At 34.0% G+C, this 18203-nt stretch overlaps 2 protein-coding genes across 6 annotated transcripts; both read right to left on the minus strand.

Annotated features, from left to right (window-relative positions):
- Positions 1 to 290: 290 nt before the first annotated feature.
- LOC104741556 (putative LRR receptor-like serine/threonine-protein kinase At1g29720) lies at positions 291 to 7291 on the minus strand. 5 transcript variants are annotated; one of them, XR_015580172.1, is made up of 25 exons: positions 7045 to 7228; positions 6761 to 6938; positions 6598 to 6669; positions 5662 to 5733; positions 5508 to 5579; positions 5343 to 5434; positions 5166 to 5237; positions 4751 to 4822; positions 4590 to 4661; positions 4451 to 4516; positions 4290 to 4361; positions 4055 to 4117; positions 3891 to 3959; positions 3741 to 3791; positions 3624 to 3665; positions 3442 to 3485; positions 2898 to 3268; positions 2621 to 2816; positions 2242 to 2262; positions 2021 to 2161; positions 1803 to 1921; positions 1512 to 1722; positions 1198 to 1429; positions 970 to 1103; positions 291 to 877 (listed from the first exon to the last, which is right to left on the minus strand). XR_015580172.1 is itself a non-coding variant. In XM_087484775.1 (25 exons), the coding sequence occupies exons 1-25, from the start codon at positions 7148 to 7150 to the stop codon at positions 482 to 484; spliced, it is 3033 nt and encodes a 1010-aa protein (XP_087340901.1). In that variant the 5' UTR covers positions 7151 to 7291; the 3' UTR covers positions 291 to 481. The 5 variants fall into 5 exon arrangements, 4 of the variants coding, with proteins under 4 accessions (XP_087340901.1, XP_087340903.1, XP_087340902.1 ...); XM_087484775.1 differs by having other exon boundaries at positions 970 to 1120; positions 5343 to 5414; positions 7045 to 7291; XM_087484777.1 differs by having other exon boundaries at positions 970 to 1120; positions 5343 to 5414; positions 6593 to 6669; positions 7045 to 7220.
- A 3891-nt stretch (positions 7292 to 11182) lies between these two features.
- LOC147928187 (putative LRR receptor-like serine/threonine-protein kinase At1g29720) lies at positions 11183 to 17932 on the minus strand. The gene is made up of 25 exons (XM_087484779.1): positions 17690 to 17932; positions 17430 to 17619; positions 17283 to 17354; positions 16975 to 17046; positions 16807 to 16878; positions 16635 to 16706; positions 16455 to 16526; positions 15976 to 16047; positions 15818 to 15889; positions 15665 to 15730; positions 15509 to 15580; positions 14834 to 14896; positions 14667 to 14735; positions 14507 to 14557; positions 14385 to 14426; positions 14210 to 14253; positions 13685 to 14070; positions 13360 to 13575; positions 13233 to 13248; positions 13024 to 13158; positions 12811 to 12929; positions 12512 to 12722; positions 12187 to 12418; positions 11951 to 12101; positions 11183 to 11733 (listed from the first exon to the last, which is right to left on the minus strand). Exons 1-25 carry the CDS (start codon positions 17790 to 17792, stop codon positions 11338 to 11340), a joined length of 3066 nt encoding a protein of 1021 aa, XP_087340905.1. The 5' UTR covers positions 17793 to 17932; the 3' UTR covers positions 11183 to 11337.
- Positions 17933 to 18203: the final 271 nt, after the last annotated feature.

The following is an 18203-nucleotide window of genomic DNA, read 5'->3' on the forward strand; positions in this document are numbered from 1 at the left end:
GGTGAACTTCAGTAGATACCCCCGCAAGGTAAACCGTTGTTTTTTCCATACTGATTTTCAGACCGGAACAGTTAGCAAAATCCTAAAAGACCTACATTATTCCTTCTATAGATCGAACTTTATCGTCAGAAAAAAACAGGATATCATCTGCAAAACTAAGGTGAGTTAAACCAATGATCTTGCAGCGTTGGTGATATCCGAAACGTTGTGAATCCACTGCTTTATCCAACATTTTTGAAAGCACATCCATGGCAATAACAAACAAATAAGGTGATAAGAGAAAACCCCTGCCGCAAACCACACTTACTATTGAAAAAACCAGCAAGTAGAGAGTTTCATATAGAAAGGTATAGTTCAAGTTTGACAAACATTCATATAGATGTTAACGATGATAATAGTAGGGTTTCAAACAACTTTGATGATATAACTTCACAAACCATTTTTCTTCAACAAGGAGCAAGGCAATGCTTTGATATTACAATTAAGAGGAAGAGAACTCTACTGTTGAGTTCAAGACCATGGATTCTGGGTATAATGGGTAGAGATCACAACCAGAAGCAGAGGATTTCACTATTGTTGTCATTTGATGATCTGTCACACCATACGTGCTCAAACTACCATGTGTATTAATGTTCCTCAGCTTTGAGATGCTCCAGTTGGGTCCATATAAACCAGGACCTGACATAACTTGGGTTATTTCGATCTCTCCCTCTAGCATTTGCACAACCTCTGACATTGTTGGCCTTAAGGAAGGTGATGAGTTTATGCAAACAAGAGCAACGTTGATCATCCTTACTGCTTCATTCCTGTTGAACTCACCTTCGAGCATTGGATCTACGATCTCCATTATGTCCCCTGTCTGTTGCAGCGTCATCGCCTGAGATTTGATGTAAGAACCAGTTTCAGTAAACTTATGGAAACAGATCGTGAATTGAATGGCCTAAAGTGAAAGAAAAGATCCATTGTTACCCAATTGATAAGAGAGATATTATCAGCATTTCCCTGCTGTTTTGTATTACTCTTTCCACTAACAATTTCTATTGCCACGACCCCGAAGCTGTACACGTCTGCTTTCTCTGTTAGTTGACCCCATAATGCATATTCTGGAGCCATGTAACCACTGCAGCATTAGAGAAACCAAGAATGAGATATTTCTTCATCCATGATTGTGGTTTTAGTTTCATGTTATATCCTTACATGGTTCCTGCAATTTTGGTGCTAATGTGACTGTGTTCTGCTTCATGCAGTCTAGCCAAACCAAAATCAGATATCTTTGCATTAAGGTCGGCGTCTAGAAGCACATTAGTTGTTTTTATGTCACGATGAACCATCCTTATGGCTGATCCTTCGTGGAGGAATGCAAGACCTCTTGCGATCCCGACACAGATTTTTTGTCTTGCTGCCCAGTCCAGTTTCAAGGAACCCTTTCCTGGTTACATCACATTACATATATGTGCACATAAATTGGACTTAAAACGTCTGGAAAAGCTGAGTGAGTCACTTTAATTTACCAAGCAGCTGAAGAGCAAGGGAGTTATTTTCCATGTACTCATAAACTAGCAGCAATTGATTCTTCTCGACACAGCAACCATAAAGCTTGACAAGGTTTGGATGATTCAGACCTGAGATCATTCCTATCTCATTCACAAATTCTCGGTTTCCTTGGCTTGAATTGGAAGAAAGCTGCTTGACTGCTATAATAGTCCCATCTGATAGCTCTCCCTACATTAAGTTACATTTATCAATAAACCACTAAAGCCATATTTTCCTTTGAGAAGAAATTGGTGTCTGATTTAACATACTTTGAATACGGATCCGAAACCTCCTTCTCCAAGTTTGTTGGCTTCATCAAAATTGTTTGTTGCAGCTTGCAGTTGCCTCCAAGTAAAGCAAACTGTTTGTAGACCATGGGCTCTCAGGTCTATGTGATCACGTTCACAAAATAATAACATTACTAATGGCTATTACGAATGTATTAGCTTATTCTTGGAATCGATTCACACATTACGAACTCTGTTACCTTGTTCTATCATGTTCTTGTGCCCCCTCCATCTTTTCCATGCATATATTCCCAAAGCTGAGAGAATAATTGTTACCAGGGGAACAGTAACCCCAAAAATTAGGGGATAGTTAGTATGATGTTCTGTTTTCTCCGCTGCAACTGAGACAATAAAAAGTGTAAATATACTCCCAGCGACAAAAAAATATCTTTTAACAAAGTAGTTTATTTGGTCTTTGGACCTCCACATCGTGGCTCCAGACCTGAAATTTGAAAGATAAATATTAGTGTTAGGTCATAGGTGGCACTAGGAACCAGTGTAACAAGTCAATGTGAAGATGAATATTAGCGTTATTTGGCCATTTGAATATTAGTGTTGACAAGTCATAAGGCCATAACTTCAAATTATCACCAAATTTTTTGAAAGATGAATGTGTGGCACTAGATTTTTTACTCTAAATATGAAGGTAACAATTCTAAGTTATGGCCATTTGAGACTTGTGAGTGAAATAAGTCAATGTGAAGAAAGCCACAAAAGCAATAAGATACGGAGTAAGTTGGCAAAGCAAAGACTTTAGAGAGTCAAATAATTTGGAGCTTCAACGAGCAGAGTACACTTACTGTGGCACAAGGAGATAGCAGAGATAAGAGGACCATAATTTCCTCTTTCGGGAATGAGGGTTGTCCCTTTTCCGCCCCAATACAACTGAATCTCTAACATATGATTGGTTACATTCACGTTGGCTTTTTTTACAACAGGCTTCAGAGTTCCACCGGCCTCCTCTTTGATGTTAAAATCCTCCAAGAACAATTGCCCCTAACCACATAACCAAATGAACTTCAATCTTACATGCTTGAATATAGAAAACAACTACTAAGTAATACAGTGACGCTTTACCTGAACATAGATATCAAATATGCGAATACCGAGACTACTGTATAGATCTTTGTCTAAAAGCTGAATCTCCATAAAATGGAGTTTCACATTGTAGGCTCCATTTTTCAAGCAAAACGCATAATAAGATAGAGAGAGAGCAGATTGACGTGCGGTCTTATAAAAAATAGGATAATCTCCAGGTAGTGTTAAACTAGGTGAAATGATGTATACATCATTCGGCAAGTAACCTGTGCTACTAACTCCCCAGTTTTCAAAGTGCTGATTTGTAGCTGCTTTGGTTTCACTGTTATCAGCTTCATAAGTGATTTTACCCAGAGAGGTTGTAATATTCACACTTTCTCCACCACAATTTATATGTAGTGAGCTTTGATCTACAATCAGTCAGTAACATTTCTCACCATCAATAAAAAACTAGGATCCCAAATTCTTATTAATTATTATGATAAAAAGGAGAGTGTAAGCAGGTAAGCAGAGACAAATGACACAAATGATTAGGCTATCTAATCTAATGCATCTTAGAGATCACGGCTCAATAGGCACTTACAGCTCGTGCAATTTATTGGACCAGAACAGGGTAGAAGTCCAGTTCTGTAGGAAAAGATGATGAGAATAATGAGACATGCATCTCATTAGGCGAGTTAGTTCGATCAACTTTATTTCCGTTCAAGAGATATTACTAAGCTTAATCCATTCTTGTTGCATAATAAAGTAGAAGAGTGTACTTACAAATTTTTCTTCAAGTATGAGCTTCGATATGTGTTAATGTTACTGGTTCAACAGAACATGAGGATATAAACTCCAACAAAAGCAGGTTTTAAATAGATAGAGAGAATATGTTCATACCTCTTGTCCTGGCAGCTAGATGAGTATGAGAAATTGTTATAAGAGAGATCACTTTGAAGATTCACCAAATATACAAAACCAAGACGATGATTATCTAACATGAGCGTAAATTTTTCAAGCTACGCAAACAAGTAACCTCTTGACACGTACATATAAGATTTATTGTTGTCGAAAACATCAGATCCAACTTTTCCGGAAAGCATGTTGCCAGTCAAATAGCTAAAATTACATGTTGAAACAATATATTATTCAATGGTTATAAAAAGGTCTTTAGTAATCCTTAAATTATCGTTATCCCAATCTGTATTACTTACGTGTATCGGGGATATTTTTTTAGTGATTGAACTTCACCAGTCAACTTGTTAAACGATAAATCACTGCAGCAAAAAAAAAAAAAAACATACATAGTAAATTGAGTTTTTCTTCTTTTAAAATTAATTTTGCGTTTCACTAATTCAACTAATGGTGAAGATTGATAAAAGACCAGAGATATGATAGACTTTCAAACTTACAAATTCTTTTAAACACGTTACAATAAAAATAACTTACAGATTCCGTAGGACCGGCATATTCCAGATGTAAGAAGGGATTGGACCAGACAAACTCATATTCCTCAGAATCCTGGAACAGGACAGAGATTTAAGTTCAACAGTTGTAATAAAAATCAATCATATTTACATGAAGATGAGAAGTGGAAGATAAAAACATACAGGATTTCCATGGCTTTGCTGGGTATAAATGGAAAGGAGTTTATCCCAGTTATATCAATTATTCTCCTGCATATGAATACATCGCTAAAAACATTAGTCTTGTTACAAACATCTATTGAAGGCTAGGCAAGTTAATTACAGATCAGTAAGATTTTTTAGGCGGAAGACTTCAGTTGGAATAGTTCCTTTCAGCCCACTTGCATGTAAATATCTGTTGATCATAGCCGACACAAATTAGAGGGTGAAAAAACATGCACAAACTAAAAGAAAATTAATGTAAATGGTGAAAGATAGACTTACAAAATCTTAAGCCTAGACCAGTTGCCAATATATCTTGGGATGATGCCATCAAAGTTATTGTCACTTACCCTACTACATAATTTGATAAGAAAACAATCAAATTAAAACTAGTTACTAGGGTATCTTAACTAAATTAAGATTTTTCTAAGTGTAAAGTCATTTCACAACCAATTAATTATATTCTTCTTACGAAGAAACAAAAAACATATAAGTTTAAAACAAAAGGTTGAATCAAACAACTTTAATTTCAGTTTATTAATAGCTAGGTGGTTCTAATAAATAAATAAAAATTTCCTCAGAGCTGACGGTAAAATATATATGTCCCTTTCCTGAGGAATGTCACGAAATTACTAAGCTAAATAAGCAAAGGCAAAAGGCTTTTGAAATTCCATACACAAGTAAAACATCAACTTACAAATCCTGAAGGTTAACCAGTTTAGCAAGAGTTCTAGGAAGACTTCCTGTAAATTGATTGGAAGCAAGATGCCTGTAAAACCCAGTTTCAACAACTATTACAACGGTACATTACTCTTAACATAAAACCAATGTTTATTGTGGTTTTGTAAAATGGTTATGATGCAAAGAACCTTACAAATGTTCTAGGTTGGTTAGGTTACCAAGCTCATCAGGAATCGGACCAGAGAACTGGTTGGCTTCAAGTCCTCTGGAAATTCCATCGCATTACTGTAATGTTCTATGTAATTTTAAATTAAAGGCACATGCGTACATGCATGTGTGGAAACAATTAGAGACGTACAGAAATGTCAGATTCTTGAAATGTTGTAATCCACTTGGTAAATTCCCAGATAAACGATTGGCGCAGAGCGAGCTACAAGAGAAGTTAAAGTTACTCACAAATCATGAAGATGAAGAAACAACATAGAGAAAGAAGAGGGAGAGAGAGAGCTAACATGGAAGTGAGGTATGGCATCAAAGCCCACTCCATTGGGATTGTGCCCGATAGGTAGTTTCGGCACAAGTCTCTGTGAAGAAGAGCAAAAACAAGCTAGAAAGTTTAGCCATGCTTATTTACAAGGGTTGTTGATTTTTCATTTTCAAGGTGATTGCAAAAACACCTTGGCTAAATTGTATAGCTCTGAATCCTTTTTTTTTGTTTAATACCCTCCTATTAATCTTATTGGCAACAAGAAAAAGAAAAAAAATCACCTCTACTATCTGCGGGACAACACGGTATCATGCCGTGAAAAAAATCAAGGTTATGTTAAAGAAAGATTTACCATAGTGTGTTTCATACTAAGAAATATCACTTATAACTATTTTCTGCAGAATTAATTGAAAAGAAAAATATTCCATATATAGGATTCAAAATTAAATATCTTCATGATTTGATTAGCAGGAATACTTAATAACTTTGAATTTTTAATCAAAAAAATATGTAAAAAAATCCCGTTCTATATATCCTAATATCGTTCTACTTGGTGGACATATGCTGGGTTTATGACTTTGCAATATATCATTTAATTAACCATAAAAGAAGGGAAATAAAATTTTCATTTATCTTTATTAATAATCTCTCGTAAAATCGCTAAATTTTCCTTTTTTATTTTATTTTTTGTTTACTGTAAAGTATTTTTGGTAAAAAAAAAAGGTATCTTATTACCCTATTTAAAGATAAACGTTCTATATTAACATAACAAAATACCCTACTGTTTAATTTTTGGTTAAACATACTAATATTAACATAACAAAAGGAAAGAAAAAAATATATTCAATTTTTTTATTATTTAAAACTTAAAAGAAACGAGGTCTTGCAAACTGAAGCCTCAAACTAATTAATCATTGGTTATAATATACTTATATATAAATGATTTGTAATAGAACCTCACATCGATCGGAGATAACGAAGTTTGACCAACTCCGGTGGAAGTTTTCCCGGAAGACTGAGGGTCTTGAGAATTCTGATAACCAACCACAAGAGAATCTTTGGTTTCATGGATGGGAAAAAAATTAATTGAGAAAATAGGGAAAAGGTAGAAGAGCGAAACTCACAAGTTTGTAATATGGCATGTCATGCTATTGTTGATGTTGCAATCACAAACAATGGTATTCTCACTCCTTAGAACCGGAGCAACATCAATCTTTAGTTCTCCTAAAGCGCAAGGGTCTCCATAGCGTAGGTTAAGTCTCGTGATACCAAGTGTATTAGCTATCTCCCCAAGCGCTTTTACTGCATAAATTTTGACCAAAAAAGAATAATTATTTATTATATATACGGATTATGACTCTGATTGTAAGATTTTTAGAAATATATAGCTATTAAATTCTTCTCATACATTCATCTGGATGAAGAACTGGTGAAGTCGCCGATGTTCTTATAGCTCCGAGGAAGCTTAAGATGATGGAAACTAATAGAAAAGTAGTGGAGAAGAGGATCGACATATGGATATAAATTACATACACTATTTACTTGGTTAATCACAATTTTGAAGTCATATATGATCATCAGCATGTGATTGTGATTCAATACTTATTGTTATATAATACGTAAAACTGTTACTGTTTTCTTCAGAAGGGTTATTTGGGTCCACGGTGACTACAGTAGAGATATCTATTGACTAGTCCACATTTAATGTGTGTGGGTTTTTTTCTTTTTTTCTGGTTGAAACTACCAAATTTAATGTTGATGTCCAAGTTATGAAAATAGAGAGGTTCATGAATGCTTGATGTTTCATGCCCCGACGAAGTTTCTTGCAGTAGTAATTAACTTTGTTCATACTGAACTAGAGAGGCAATCTTGCCATTTAAGACATTCAGAGAGACCAACCTTTAGAAAATAGAAGTGGGAAAACTTGAATGTTTGTTTATCTCCAATCCCAAGAGGAAGTTTCAACCACCACGCAACTTTCTTAGAATCGTGAAGCTTATTTCGTGGTTGTTAATCAAAATCCAGAAGTAGTTGAAACATTAGATTGATAAAGGTCTAGTCTATGGAATAAATACGTAAATTTCTTTATATTTGGTCTCTTAAGGCATCTCCACTGGAGAAAACTTTGAGGGTGCTCAACAAAAATAAATTAATAAAAAATTAAAAAACTGAAGAAAGAGAAAGAAACGTTGGTAGCAGAAGGACTTTTAGAAACGTTGCTCTACAGATATTACACACATGTCAAACATATAGCAATTATTTCAATAAAAAAAATATAAAAAGAAAATTATAACTAAAATAATATTTTTTTAAAAAGAAATGCATATCCCTTCTAGGGATGGAGATGACCTTATTACTACTAGAACTCAGACCATTTCAAAAGTTTTAAAATAATAAAAAAAGTTAAACTAATTTTCAACGTTAGGATTATATATTATGAAATATTTGAAACTATAGACTACAAATAAAAGTGAGATATTTAAAAAGAAAACATAAATAAGGCTAAAACTAAAAAAATATCAAACATATATAATTGTGAGTAAACAAAACACACCATCAAAAATAAAAACTTATGATATCAAAATATTAAGCCCAAAAGGGTGCGACTAAAAAAAAACTATGAAATGAAAAGTATTTTAACAATTCTATTTTTTAAACGATTATAAATATATATAAAATATATTTTTAAACATTTGTAAACATATTTAACGATTATTAATATAAAATTTATATAAAATTATGGTAAAGGCGTAAAGCAATGCAATCCTTATAAGCATTTATTGATATTTATATTATTATTAAAAAATATATTATGATAAAGAGACATGATACTAAAGTAAAAGTATCGAAAGAAATTTCAAACAATATATTATAATGATCAGATGCAACTTTCTAATAAAATAAATCTAAAAATAGAATATATTAAATTTTGAGTGAAAATATATCAATGAAAAATTATAATAAAAATAAAACTTCTAAATATAAAATATGAAATAGTTAAATATGAATATATATATATATATATATATATATATATGAAAGTTACGATAGATAGACCTAACTAGTGAATTAGATATAAGATTTGAAATTTGTATAATTACTATAATCATTTCAAAAAGATTTAGGTATAGTATATAATAACATTAAATATTGGATATTAAAATTCAATTTATTTAGATTCGGCATCAAAACAAAATATATGTGTAAGGAAACAATGGCTTTTTAATTATTAAAGAAACGGCAAATATATATAAAGTCTAAAATACATGAACATATCAATAAACACAATTGTTTGTGAATGACACAACTATAAAAACAAAAGGTTGTGATCAAAAGATTTGAATAAAATATATTAAAATATACAATTCTATAATGAATAAATGCAGCTATATTAAGAGATGTAACCGTAAAAAGTTTAAAATTTAAACGAGTATATATTATTTTATGAAAAGTACTACAAAATGGTTAGGTGGAAAGAGAACCGTTTAGCCACTAGAGAGAATGGTTAGGTGGAACAGGAGAATTTCAGAGGATTGCTTTCTGTGTATGAACTGTATGGAAACTAGGGATCACCTCTTTTTATCCTGCAGTTATGCCTATAAATTTGGGCTGCAATCGCTAAGGGGGTGTTCAAGGATAGATACTCAACGAACTGGCAAGAGATCCTCCTAGTTTCAGAACATCAGGCGGATCGCCTCAACGGTATTCTCACCCGGTATGTCTTCCAAACTGATGTTCACTCCATTTGGCGGAAACGAAATGGGAGAAGACATGGCGAAACACCACTCAATGCAGGCCAATTGACAAAGCGGCTTGATCAACAACTTTGAAACAAACTCCTAGCTATCCAACAGATGGGCGACCGACGATATGACATGAGATTGCAACTTAGCTGAGCATTAGGTTCTGATTCTTTTTTTCCTTTCAATAGATCAGACTTTCTTTCATACGATGCACTAGTTGTAAAAACTTTAATTTTTTCTTGAATATAATTTAACATTAAATTAAAAAAAAAAATACTACAAAATGTCATTAGCAACTTTCGTTCCTTATATTGTTCCTTACCGTGTTAATTACCCAATTTTGGTCATTGAGATTCATTGGCAATGGTATAAGTTAATAAAATATTAATCCACCTAAGACCAACTCCAACAGGTTGCTTTAAAAAATATATTATTTTAATCATATTTATGTATTTATTATCTTTTATTAATAATAACCATTAACAAAATGACAGGTGCGAATTGTTTTTGAGAAATGTTTCTTATTTAAGCAATTTGACTAGTGATTCTCATCTAGTCATCTTTTCTTTTTCTGTCACATCAATATATTAATTTTTTATTACCAAGTTTTTTGATGAGCAATCCCGTTGGAGGTGCCGTAACAACCGTAAGAAAAATTAACGAGTGTTACTTTTCCAAATTGATTTAATCATGTTCCCAGGAGGAAAACTGAAAGTAAGCGCATGCAATAGACTATAGTTAAGCACACTTGTTGTTAGAAGTACTCTCTAGATATCAATGTCAAGTTTTTATGTTTATAACGAATTTCAAGTTTTTAAGTTGATGTAAAAAAAAAAAAAAAAAAAGAATTAACGTTATTTTAAAAATATATTAATTAAAATAATGTTGGGATACAATTCAAATCCCGGAAGTTTGAAAGGACTATCATTAATATATAAATGATTCGGGTCAATCCATTAATTACCAATTGGTTTTAAGTCAGAAGTCCAAGATAAACCCAAATTTAACATACAATCAAAGTTTAAGGTTTAAATTCTGGTGGACCTAAAAAAGTAGATACGAACATGCGTCTTGTTAACCAAAATAAGGGAGCCCAAGAATGGGATTTATTGTCGGTTCGAAATGGAGTTATCATCTCGAAGAGACGCCCACATTTAACAACTAAAAGTATAAAACCCTGACCATTTGCAGCCAGAACGATGGAGCCCTAAGTTCACACTTCTTGTCATCTTGTGAGAGTATGACGTAATTGACACGATACATAATTGACACGATATAATCAGACGATGATTTTAAGAGCAAGTCATCACCCTACAACTGATATGACATGATCTCTTTTATCTTACTCTCTTAATCTATCATCTGCTGATCTGCACAACTTCCAAAATGTGTTGGTCTTCATGTCTAAGACTTATTGGAAAATAAAAGTGAAACCTCGTATGGGGTTATGGTATATATTTAATCAGTTTTTTAACGTTACCGAAATTATGTGATGAAGCAGAAGCTTTGGAAGAAGCAGCGGTCCTTCATGAATGCATCATTGCTCTGCTTTCTCCTTCTGATGATAGCTCTCGCAATATAATTATGTATTTGTCTTCTGGTTATTGATCTGTTGATATGAAACACTGAAGATGTCGACGAAATGCCTGAGATGAATTTACAAACTTGGTTATTTGTTAACGACGGGGATGGTAATGAAGCAACCAATTGTATTACCAGGAGATTCTAATGAGGGATCACTACATTGTGAATCTGTGAGGAGAGAATATATATATATATGTACAGAGAATTTGGAATCACACATACCACAAACAGAGTGTCATTAAAATGTTTGCAATGAACATTATTGGCCATCCAAAAAGACATATGTTCCTATATAGGATATAGCTACGTAGTTAACTGAAGTATAACCTCACAAACCTCTTATCAGAGACAAAGCATGTAAACAAGTTTTAATATTACAGTGACTTTGGAGAAGACTCTGATGTGGAGTTTTGGATAATGGATTCTGGGTATAACGGGTAGAGATCATAACCAGAAACAGATGATTTTGTTGTCCTTGTTATCTGATCGGTCATACCAGACGTGCTGGAGCTACCATCTGTATCAATGTTCTTCAGCTTTGAGCACCAGTTTTTTCCATATAAATCAGGATCTGACATCACCGGTGTTATCTCCATCACTCCCTCGAGCATTCGCACGGCCTCTGACATTGTTGGTCTCAGTGAAGGAGATGAATTTGTGCAAACAAGAGCCATATTGATCATCCTCACGGCTTCTTTGCTGTTGAAATTACCTTCCAGCATTGGATCTACAATCTCCAATATGTCCCCTTTTTGTTGCAGCGTCAGCGCCTGAGATTAAATGTAAAAACATTATAATACCAAGAGACAATAGCTCAACTGATAAAAGATATCTGCAAAAGCCTATAGGTCGCTGCTTCGAGTAGCGCTTGGGACGAGACCATATAAAAGCCTAAGAGGATGTATGCTGAAGCCTAGAAGCTCTTAAATTTTTCAGAAAAAAAATAGTATATAGGGGGCTAATGAGAAAGAAAAGCTCCATGTGTACCCAATCGATAAGCGAGACGTTTTCAGATATTCCCTTGTGTTTTGTATTACTCTTGCCACTAACAATTTCCATTGCCACAACCCCGAAGCTGTACACGTCTGCTTTCTCTGTTAATTGGCCCCATAATACATATTCTGGAGCCATGTATCCCCTGCGTTATAAGAGAAACAAAGACTAATGTTATTTTTCGTCTGCCACGGTGTGGTTTTAAAGTTTAATACAATTATTACACTTACATGGTTCCTGCAACTTTGGTGCTAATGTGAGTGTGTTCTTCTTCGTGGAGCCTAGCTAATCCAAAGTCAGATATCTTTGCATTAAGGTTGGCATCAAGAAGTATGTTACTGGTTTTTATGTCACGGTGAACCATCCTGATCATCGATCCTTCGTGAAGGAATTCAAGCCCTCTTGCTATTCCAACACATATTTTTTGTCTTGCTGCCCAGTCCAATTTTAGAGAGTTCTTTCCTGGCATTGGATGTAAACCAAAGAGAAATAGTATCACTTAACACTTGAATTAAACTCAAAGCGTAATATAAAGGTTGAATGACTTTAAATTACCACACAACACAAGAGCAAGGGAGTTGTTTTCCATGTACTCGTACACAAGCATTAATTGATTCTTCTCCACACAACATCCATAAAGCTTGACAAGGTTAGGGTGATTCAGGCCTGAAATCATTCCTATCTCATTCACAAACTCGCGGTTTCCTTGGCTTGACTTGGAAGAAAGCTGCTTGACTGCTATAATAGTCCCATTGGACAGTTTCCCCTGCATTAAATTTCTCATATCAGAAACCCAAAACATCTCAGGTATCTATATCTGAGAAGAACTTGGCATATTTTTCAATACTACGTACTTTGAATACGGATCCAAAACCTCCTTCTCCAAGTTTGTTAGCTTGATCAAAATTGTTCGTTGCAGCTTGCAGTTGTGTCCAAGTAAAGCAAACCGTTTGCAGACCCTGGGCTCTCATTTCTATATGATCAGGTCCACAAGAGAAAGTCATCAGTAAATGCTATGAGCATATATACATGAGGAATGGATTCATATACGCTGTTAACTTCGATACCTGTCTCTCCCATCTTCTTGCCTCCTCTGTATACTTGCAGAGCATATAATCCCATAGCCAAGATAATAAGTGTCACCAAGGCACATGTTATTCCAAAATATAGCAGATATTTTGTGCGATGTTTTGTTTTCTCCGCTGCAAATGAGACACTTCAAGTTTGAATATATATAGTAACTACAAAAACTTATCTTTATAAATGCAATATAGACCTCCACAGTGTAGCTCCTGACCTGTAAGTATTAAAAGAAATATTATGATTGGAAGTATTAATCTGAAATAATACAGTGGAGAGCAAACCAACTGCCTATAATTTGGATAGAGTTGGGGTACTCAAACCAGTTGAGGGTACTTACTGTGACACAAGGAGATTGCAGAGATCAGAGGACCATAATATCCTCTGTTTGGAATGTGGGTTGTCCCTTTCCCCGCCCAATACAACCGAATCTCTAACAAATGATCCGTCACATTAACATCTTTCACTTCTTTCACAACAGGCTTCAGGGTCCCATTAGTTTCCTCATTAATGTTAAAATCCTTCAAAAACAAGATTCCCTAAGTGGGGAGGCAAAGGACAAAAATAAAAGATATTTCAATTTTCCATGGAACTTATTTTCAAGGATGATTAATGAAAACTTTATTAAGTGAAATAGTGACGCTTCACCTGAACATAGATATCAAATATGCGCCTACCGAGACGATTGTATGGTTCCTCGTTTGAAAACTGAATCTCCATAAAATGAAGATTCACATTGTATGCTCCATTTTCTAAGCAAAACGCATAATAAACTAGAGAGAGAGCAGATCTACGTGCGGTCTTATAAATATGAGGAAAATCTCCTGATGATTTTAAACTAGTTGAAATGACGTATGCGTCATCATCGCTTCCATCATCGGTAAAGTGACCCGTGTTACTGATTCCCCAGTTTTCCAAGTGTTGATTTGTTGCGGCATTGGTTTCGCTATTGTCAGCTTGATAAGTGATTTTACCAAATGAGTTTGTAATAGTTAGAGTTTCTCCACCACAATTTATATGTAGTGATCGCTGATCTACAATCCATAAAGAAAATCACAATCAACTTAATTAAGAAAAATTAAGGTGTTTAATATTTCTGAAAGTTAAGGAAGAAATTAACGTGGTAACTAGATAGTAGAAATAACAATAAGATATTACATGTATTGTACATACATTTCCTACAGTTGATTGGTCCAGCACATGGAAGAAGCCCAACTCTGTATAACAAGACGAACATAGTAATTACACATGTAATCAGCACACCAACTCTATTGCCCTATTGGAAAGCAATAATTTTACTAAGTTTAATTCATTCTTGTTTAAAGATTAGGCAGCAGACTCTACTTACAAGCTAGTTTTCAAATATGAGCTCCTGTATGTGTTAATGTTACTGAATCAACAAAAAACTTCATCATGAGCAGGTTACTATATATAGAAGATGTATCCTATCTACCAAGATTGTGTTCATACCTTTTTTCCTGACAGGTTGAAGACCATGAAAAATTGTTGTAAGAAAGATCTCTATGAAAATTCACCAAATATAAAAAACCAAGAAGAAGATTAGTTTGCATGCATGACGAAAAATTACCAAAAGCCTTACAAAAAGAAAAAGAAAAACCCTAACACGTACATATTAGATTTGCTCTTAAGGAAAACACCGGATTCAATTTTTCCAGAAAGCATGTTGCCTATCAAATAGCTGAAAGAACAATTTGAACCAATATTGAGCGGTATTCACATTAAAAGGTCGTCATCACTTTAAAATACTCAATCCTGGAATGCAGTGTCAGTACTTACCTATATTTGGGTGTTCTTTGTATTGCTTGGACTTCACCAGTCAACTTGTTAAACGATAAATCACTACAACAAACAATTTGTAAATTATATTTGGTACAAAACGTTATTGTACCAGATATTCTATTTGTTTGCATAAAAAAAGAGAGTAAATCTTTTGAAAGATCATATCTTATTTGCATACTGCTCTTACGAAAGTTTTCATGCATGTGCTTACTTATGACACTGACAATCTTCAATTTCCCTCAGTCCAAACATATAAATTAAATGTTGTTATGACTATACATATCTAGACATAGGCAAATTTATACATATTGAAGAAGCTAGTTTGCTATTCCAGTGAGAAAAATTATTCCGTTTGTAACTTAGCCTATGGGACACTATTTTGATATATATATATATATATAAATTCTGCAAATATACACCCATAAAGATTCTTCATCAGGTTTAGACACATCTTGTCATACTTAGATCCGCTCTCACAAAATGTTACTATTTCTTTCTCTCTAGAATTTACACATAAAACTCATATAGCCTACTAAATTTAAACACAAGAATTTATACGCAATATCTTAGGCAGATAGATGTGGAACACATAATAGAACCGAGTTCAGATAAGTTTAAAATTTACAAAGTCTTGCCACATATCATTAAAAAAAGAAAAAAGAAATAACTTACAGAAGATTTAGGTTTGGCATATTCCAGATGGAAGAAGGAATTGGACCCGACAATCCCACATTCCTCAAAATCCTGGAACAAGTGTGGAGACATTAGTTTGAACTTTTCTAATACTAGGATGACAAGAAACAATAAGCTTCAGTGGAAAATGGATACAAGGTTTTGATGGATTTGCTGGATATATTTGGAAAGGAGTTTATCCCAGTCGTATCACTAATAGTCCTGCATAAAAAAAATCATTCATACGTTTAAAAACTATCGTCCTCATTTTAATGGCCCTTTGGTAATCTATTAAAGGTAGTGAACTACAGTATAGCAAGACTTTCTAGGCTGACCACTCCATCGGGGATAGGTCCTCTCAGTCCACTTGCATAAAGATGTCTGTTAATTAAAACCAACATATGTTAGATGGTAGGAAGAAATAAACTAAAAGAAAAATTATTGATAGTGATGGTAGAGAAACTAACAGCTTTTTAAGACGAGACCAATTGCCAATATATCCTGGGATGATTCCAGTAAGGTTATTGTCACATATCACACTGCAAAATGAAAACAAACAACTAATTTAATTTAGAACTTCGGAAAACTAATCTTCTAGCTTGAACTGGTTTATAGGTGTTACGTACTATCATTCCACACACTTAAGTTGTTAAGTAAGCGTGTTTTGAAAGTAACAGATTAATTTGCTACCAAACGACACATACTACGAAGTAACCAAGCATGTATAAAGTGAAGCAAAAGGCTTAGCACAAAAGCTTTAGTTAAATACACGTTTCAGTATAATCTACAAAATGATTTGTTCCTGAAAGCTTCCAGAAAAATGTGCCTCCTCCTCTGAAAACTCAGTGAATTTGACTGTGATTTCTAAGTCTAGTAAAAAATTAGCGTATCCAGTTAACAAGGCAAAAAAAACTTTTGAAATTTTCAATTTACAAATAGAACTCACAATTCCTCAAGGTTCACTAATCTAGCGAGAGTGCCAGGAAGGCTTCCTGAAAATTGATTGGACGAAAGAAACCTGCAAAACTCGGTTTTACATACAAATAAAACATAATGAAAAAAAATAAAAAAAAATTCCATAAAACCAAAGAATAAATTCATATATATGAAAGATATATTGGCTTACAATACTTTTAGGTTGGTCAAGTTACCAAGCTCATCAGGAATCGGACCAGAAAACTGATTACCTTCAACCCCACTAAAAATTTGATCACATTACTGTAATATTAGACGTCCAATCAAAACGAACATAATATAATATATAACCATAGATGGGAAATATTAGTTTGAAATTGTACAAATATTTTAGATTCTTGAAGTTTTGTAACCCAGTTGGTAAATTCCCAGACAACCGATTCGAAGAGAGTGAGCTGGGACAAAAGCCAAAGTTATTACTCGCAACATCATTGAGATGAAAACATCACAGAGAGGAAATAGAGAGAGTGAGAGAGAGGGAGAGAGCTAACATGGAAGTGAGGTATGGCAACGAAGCCCATTCCATTGGAATTTTGCCCGTTAGGTAATTTCGGTATAAGTCTCTGCAAAGAAGATCGTTATGGAAACTCTTCTCACGGATCTCTTGCATCATTTTTTTTTTTTGTGGATTGATCAAACAAAATTTTAAACTGATTGCTTCTTAACCAACATAATCAAATTCAAACGATCGAAGCTTAATTATTTTTCTAAAAACAATTTCTCGTAAAGTTATTAAGCCTTAAGAGTAAGACTAATCAAGTATTTGTTCTGTATATTCTGCCCGGTAGCTAGAACTTACATTGACCGGAGATGTCGAAGCTTGGCCAACTCAGGTGGAACTTTCCCCGAAAGAGTAGAATTCCTGAGAGTTCTGTATTTGTTTCATATTAGTGCAATATAGTAAAGAAAATAGAGAGAGGAAAAAAAAAAGAAGAATAACACTCACAAGTCTGTAATATGACAAATCGTGTTATTGTTGAAGCTACAATCACAAAGAATGGTGTTGTTCATACCCGGATTCCAGACAATATCAGCTTCCTGTATGATCTTTAGAGTTCTTAAACGGCAAGGGTCTCCATAACTTAGATTTAGTCTTTTTATGCCAAGTGTGGTAGCTATCTCCTCAAGTGCGATCACTGCAAAAATTATGAGTATATATAATACATATGGAAAAGTATGGATGTTGTTAATCTTTTGAGTTAATACATTCATCTGGATGTAAAGCTGGTGAAGTGGATGTTGTTTGAGTCGCGAAGAAGCTTGTGATGATGCTGAATAACATAAAAAGAGTCGAGAAGACAGTCCACATTGTCGGTATACAGATTATACACCTGTTTTTTTTTTTTTTTTGGTACCGTGTATTTATTTGGTTAGTCCCATTATTACCATTACAAGAGATTCAATCAGTGCTGCGGGCAAAAAGAAAAAGAGATTCAATCAGTGCCATATAAGAAAAGCTTATCTATAATTTTTATTTTAAAAGGTCTTCTTGGTCGTCTTGGTCGTCTTATCTATTATTTTTCTTTTTAAGGTCTTCCGACTCTTCTTGGTCGTCGCCTAGCTACAAAACATATATGACCAAAAAGTTAATAATGGTGATGTGAACACTTGATTTTTAATTTAATGTCTCTTTTTCTGTGACCCGGCCGTATGTTTAACACCAAATGCCATATAATTTCTCTCTTTTTCAAAGCCTTCAGTTTGCACCAATACAAGATAT

Source organism: Camelina sativa, chromosome 14 (assembly GCF_030686135.1).
Source record: "Camelina sativa cultivar CO46 ecotype springtype chromosome 14, ASM3068613v1".
Taxonomy (NCBI): domain Eukaryota; kingdom Viridiplantae; phylum Streptophyta; class Magnoliopsida; order Brassicales; family Brassicaceae; genus Camelina; species Camelina sativa.

Bases quoted from the DNA above. Each gene is read 5' to 3' on its own strand.
- LOC104741556 (XM_087484775.1), bottom strand. From the start codon at position 7,150: ATGTCGATCCTCTTCTCCACTACTTTTCTATTAGTTTCCATCATCTTA. The intron at 4,362-4,450 runs GTATGTTTTTAT...GTCCTGTTCCAG, and splicing joins AGCAAAGCCATGGAAATCCT to GATTCTGAGGAATATGAGTT. The intron at 1,121-1,197 runs GTAAGGATATAA...CTAATGCTGCAG, and splicing joins ACCAAAATTGCAGGAACCAT to TGGTTACATGGCTCCAGAAT.
- LOC147928187 (XM_087484779.1), bottom strand. From the start codon at position 17,792: ATGTGGACTGTCTTCTCGACTCTTTTTATGTTATTCAGCATCATCACA. The intron at 15,581-15,664 runs GTATCCATTTTC...CACTTGTTCCAG, and splicing joins AGCAAATCCATCAAAACCTT to GATTTTGAGGAATGTGGGAT. The intron at 13,576-13,684 runs GTGAAGCGTCAC...CTCCCCACTTAG, and splicing joins TATTTGATATCTATGTTCAG to GGAATCTTGTTTTTGAAGGA.